We start from the raw sequence: 5,500 nt of genomic DNA, 5'->3' as shown, positions 1-5,500 counted from the left end.
ACAAACAAACAAACATACATACAATCACTCATACGGGGAAAGGGCAAAAGAGATTTGACGGGTGAATACATCAGGAAAACCAGAGAATGAAGTTATGAAAAGAATTATCCACCTGAGTAAAACCATCAGCACCGTTTATAACGGGGTCTATAGCTTATATGAAACCTGTTTCGTTTAGTTAAATGTACGATACTTGCATTTCCTTGGCCTGGAACGAGTGTCTGGATGCAAAGTCTTGATGGTTTGGAGGTTCGGTGGTATAGGAGTCGCGATCACCTTCTTCCGGTTTTGAAGTGTGATGAATTCCAAAGATGTCCTGACTTGATGGTGATTGGGAGTTTCTTCCCAGTGGAAAGTGAAAAAGATCTAAGAGAGACATCAGCTGAGATTCTAGGACCTTTGGTAAATGGAAAGTCAAGGCACAAGGCCTGGCGCAGACTGAGCGGGTTGCAGAAGCGTTCTAGCTCACATACTCTTATGGGAAGGAATGGGCGGGTTGAGTAGGTGTGTCTGTGTCTGAGCCTTTTTAAAGTCTGAGACGGTTCACGCCTCTCAGGATGGGCTTGTCCAATGAGAAAGGCTGAAATTCCAAGCGGGAGTTTGGAAATACTGGGGAGTTTTACAACCCTTTGTGTGAGAGCATGGCAGTTTGCAAATGAAACGCGAGTTGGGGGGGGGGGGGGGGGGGTGATGCAAAAATTACTAAAGGTTATTAATAATATATTGCATATGTATAAACATATACTATACACTCTCGTTTAAATCATCCGACACACGAATTCATAGATGATAAACATAGTAAGATTACACATAGCATAGGTAAGAATATACAAACGAGTGGTTCTATCATAAGCATGCATAAAACAGTCAAATTCCACAGACAATCTACAAAGAGAGGTTTTCTTATGAACTTATTAGAGAAGAGTCCCTTTTTATGGGCGTTATGTGTCTGTTTTTAAGAGACTTGAGTTAAGAGTTGCTTTGCCGCATTCCTTAGAGCTATGAACTACCATTATCAGATAGTGTGCCTTTGGTTGCTATGGAACCAGAGGCCTGATCTTCCTTTTTTGAGGTGATAGTTGAATTTCGGGGTAAGGGTCCATAGACCCTTTGGTTAGATGAGGGGGGATCAGATATTATTTGTTAATTATAACGAATAGTTGTGTGTCTACAACTGTCATTATTGCAACCATATTTCAACACTGGAGGTCGGTCATGTGCCGGCTGGGATGCTATTTATGTATTACTAAGAGATTTTTTTTTTTTTTGCTTTGTCATACCATAGGACAAATTTATGGTACAGTTCAATAAAAATGTGAAAAAAAGTGAAAGAATTGACCCTTTATATTTTCTCAAATATCAGACTTCACACTATATAAATATATGCATTTCTTTTTCAAAAAAGGTATTTTACAATATATATATATATTTTTACTGCCTATCTGTCAAAAAAAAAAAAAAAACCTTGTCAACTAGGATGCCTTGAGGGTGAGTAAATCACAGGCTACTTTTCATTTTTGTGTGAAGTGAAGGCTAAGAGGCTAACCCTTTGTAAGGTGTACGTTGAGGGTAGTAAGTATATTTGTACAATCAGTAATTTATCAGTCAAGATTTTAGTATATTTAAGAAGTGAATTTATGAAGTGTATGGTGAGGGTAGTAAGTTTATATTAAATATTGGGAGCATAGTTAAACTGTGTATACAAACAGTTATCACAAAACAGCCGATACACAAAAGCCTTTTTGTATTTTATTATGTATGAGACATTATACATGGTTATATGTGATATTGCAAACAAATCCAGATTTCATCAATGAAAATGAAAAGTTACATTTAAAAGTTACGTTTTATTGGCATTTACCACAGAAAATCCAATTCAAAGTATTTTTAATAATATATGAAACAAATGATTGTAAATGAGATTGAAAGAATCAATAAAATCAACAAGAAAATATAGCAATGGATAAAATTTAAAAAGTGCAGTAACAAATTAAAGTGATTATATATTCCAGTATATAGTTTGCTTGGATATTAGCATAGATTCTTTTAATATTATGCAGACTTTTTTTTGTTGCTGAACTCAGTATCAGCACACAATCTTAATAAACATCATCTGATTTACTCCGAGGCAGAAAATGCTTACATACTCTATTGGACATAGATCAATGAACAGAAGCAAGCCCAGCTTCTTTTCTGATTACTCGAGCCGTATCTGCCAGATCATTTACTCCTTCTCTCAAGAGGTACTGAGTGGTAGCGAAGGATATTCCTGCAGCAGCAACACTCCCTACACCTGGAAGGAGACTCAACAAATATTCAACAGTAGCAATGGCAGCGAGTGCAGCAGATGCTTGCAATCTAGTCAGTGCTTTTTCTCGGATGGCAGTAACAAATTTAGATTTGGCCAGATCTTTCAGGTGGGGCTTGTTAACTTTTTCTGAAAGCCTTGTCAGTGATCTTTCATCCAACCCAAATGCATAGTAGCACCTTGTGAGGAAAAGCACAATGATGCCTGCATCACATGCTGCTGATAGGCCTGGCACAGGGACAACTGCTACAGCAGCAGAGGCAAGAGATGCAGCCCAGGTCATCCGTTTAAACATATTGATCTTCTTCTCAAGAGATGCAGCAGAACACACTGGCCAGGCTTGTAGAAGAGCATACTTCTTGTGTTCTGGAAGCTCATCTTCGAGAGTGTTTTGAAGTGATTCAAAATCATATTCCTCCAAATCACAAGACGATATCAAGAAAACTTTTGGGTCTCCCAGTTCTTTCAGGTTTTTCTGACAATACTCTCTTATTATGGAAAGAACCTTCTGCTCATCAAATCCTTTTTTCTTTTTCTCTGAAGACATGTCATTGTCAATCTTGGAACGAACAAAGTAAAAGCTTTTCTTCTGTTTTCTTATTTCTTTAGCTAGCATGATGTCATTCTCTGTGAACCTCTCTGAGTTAAGGATAATGAAGAAATCATAGGTGTTAAAATTGACATCTTTCAGGTATTTTTTTGCTTTGAAGTTTGGGCTTCCTATTCCAGGCAGGTCCCAGATCTTCACATTTGGCATTTCAGGATGTTCATACATGGTGGGCTCCATTGTAGTTTCTGTGACTCCAGTAGGTGCTGCTCCATCATCATCATTCTTTAGACCTCTAAGTGCATTTACAAAGGAGGATTTTCCTGATCCTGTCTTTCCAGTCACAGCGATGTTAAGTGAGACATTAATAAACTGGTCAAATTTGGTTTTAGCTTTTGCTTTAGCCTTTTCCAGAGTGGACTCGCCCGATTCCTTTATTGCATCAACAACAGCAGGGTCTAGATTTTCCATGTTCTGAATGGCAAACTTAAACATTAATGAATGCTCAGAATGAGACACATAATACTTATTTAAATAATGAAATTTAATAATGTAACTGACAACATATGATTCCAATTACCTGAATTTCTTGGTTCCAGGAGGAGAATGAAACACCTGTTTAAAACACAAAAGTTGAATATTAAACCAATGTGAAATAGTTGTTCTGTCGAAGCTGAACAACAATCATAACCCCAGAGTCAACAATCACAGAGACCAAAAGTAGATTGATTTTACATTTATTGTAATATTACCGTATTTAAATATATTTATTTAATTATTAAATTAAAATGAGATGTAAATATATTTAAATATAATTAGCAATGTGTGAAACAGTTTTTCCCAATATTAATATATTCAAACTACCTTATTATATTTTTTTGAATGTTGTGAATTTCTGTAAACTATGTGCTGTAAATTTCCAAATGTTACTAGAAGAAGAAGAAAAAAAAGTTTGTCAAAACAAACTTTGATGTTGGATTTAGAAGCCAGAGAGAAGCCAGAAAGTTGGAAGCAGTTTGAAAAGCTTGAAGATTTCAATAGACTAATGCTGCCTTCACATGCTATCGGAAATATAGTAAATACAAGTTTCTGGTTCTGCACGGTACTTCCTGGTTTTAGATAAGCTATATCAGTAATTTCTAGTCAACTGTCAAAATCAGCTGTGCTGTTTGCTCAGTTTCTCTACATCAGGGTTTCCCAAAGTGAGGTTTTCGAACCCCTGGTGGTTCATGAGAGAATTGCAGGGGGTTTGTGAGTTGGTACCATAGACTGTATAAAAACATGGACGTAGTGTCCGTGACGTCACCCGTAGACTCCTGAACAGCGTTTTTGAAGCTCAAAGTGTGCAGAGCGGGCCGTCGCCATCTTGGCAGCTCGTCACCGCGCGACTAATCGAAAATGGGCAAAAAGGCGGGAGCTAGTTGCTGAAGCCACGTCCACCTAGCTCGACCTTATTGTCAGCAGCGGCAATCCACCTGTCACTCAAGTGGCCGCACCCTTAATTATGCAGAACTTTAAGGCTTAATATAATTTAAACGGATGAGTTATAAAAAAATTCACCCCCTCACAGTTATCATGAAGGGCAAAATTAGCTATATAGACCAAATCATTTTTTGAACCAGGCTGTAAACCGTTTTTTTATTGCTGTAAATTTGGGCATTTTAACATGGGGAGTCTATGGGATTGACTCCCTTTTGCAGCCAGCCTCAAGTGGCCAGTCGATGAATTGCAGTTTTAGTCACTTCCTTGTTGGCTTCACGAGAGAGAGCCGCTCGGTTGGTACACAGTATACGAGTGTATGCCATTAGCGAATTAACAATTTTTTTTTTTTTATTAAATTAAAAAGATTTTGCAAAGGAATGTTACAGGTTTATACAATTGTCATGTAAATGTAAAATCTTAAATTTATAAAAATAATTCTCTTTTTGGAAAACCCTGTATTAAAAAAAATATATTGTGGAAAAAAAGTAATACATTGTAAATTAAATGAATATGAATTTTTTAATATATTTTTTTGTGTAATAATAACAATAGCTATATAAACTGAAACTTTAAAATGTGCAATTAAATTATTGAAATATTTATTTAAAATATCAGGGGGTACTTTAAGTAAATAATTTAAGTTCAAAGGCGCTCGGCTAAAAAAAAAAAGTTTGAAAACCTCTGCTCTCCGTAGATTAGCCATCTCAGTCATTACCAGTCAACTGTCAAAATCAGCTGCGCTGTAATGGAAGCGCCCTTTACTTGGTTTCTCTACATAATCCATTCACAATTTTAAGAAGTTTTGGTCATCTAAGAGGACCAAATGTACACGTATGCAGTTTCAGAAATGACAAACACGAGTGTAAAAAATGACACGAGTGAATCTGTTAAATTGTTCCTCGCGTCATCCCTCACGAAAATTAACCATGGTTTCATTGTAGTAAAAGTGTAGTAACCATGGATTTTGGCATATTGATTATGTAGAAGATTTTCAGTGATCTTAATTCAATATAATACATATAATTATGCCTATAGATAAGAAGACATTATTCTACTATTATTATTTAAAGACTGTGTGTGTTAAATCTAGCAGTGAGAGAAGAGTGAACTATTTGAAGGCCCTGCATATATGGAAAGAATCTGTTCAAGACCCAGAAATACAT

The 5,500-nt window shown here is 36.3% G+C and overlaps 1 protein-coding gene across 2 annotated transcripts; it reads right to left on the bottom strand.

Annotated features, from left to right (window-relative positions):
* Window positions 1-1,740: 1,740 nt before the first annotated feature.
* LOC122136671 (interferon-inducible GTPase 5-like) lies at window positions 1,741-3,576 on the bottom strand. Of its 2 annotated transcripts, none has more exons than XM_042721080.1 (2): window positions 3,436-3,576; window positions 1,741-3,341 (listed from the first exon to the last, which is right to left on the bottom strand). In XM_042721080.1, exon 2 carries the CDS (start codon window positions 3,324-3,326, stop codon window positions 2,163-2,165), a length of 1,164 nt encoding a protein of 387 aa, XP_042577014.1. In that variant the 5' UTR covers window positions 3,327-3,341; window positions 3,436-3,576; the 3' UTR covers window positions 1,741-2,162. The 2 variants fall into 2 exon arrangements, with proteins under 2 accessions (XP_042577014.1, XP_042577015.1); XM_042721081.1 differs by having other exon boundaries at window positions 1,741-3,329; window positions 3,436-3,474.
* Window positions 3,577-5,500: the final 1,924 nt, after the last annotated feature.

This window comes from Cyprinus carpio, chromosome B3, assembly GCF_018340385.1.
Source record: "Cyprinus carpio isolate SPL01 chromosome B3, ASM1834038v1, whole genome shotgun sequence".
In the NCBI taxonomy this organism is placed as follows: domain Eukaryota; kingdom Metazoa; phylum Chordata; class Actinopteri; order Cypriniformes; family Cyprinidae; genus Cyprinus; species Cyprinus carpio.
Note: the sequence above shows the minus strand (reverse complement) of the source record. Positions and strands in the feature narration are given on the sequence as shown.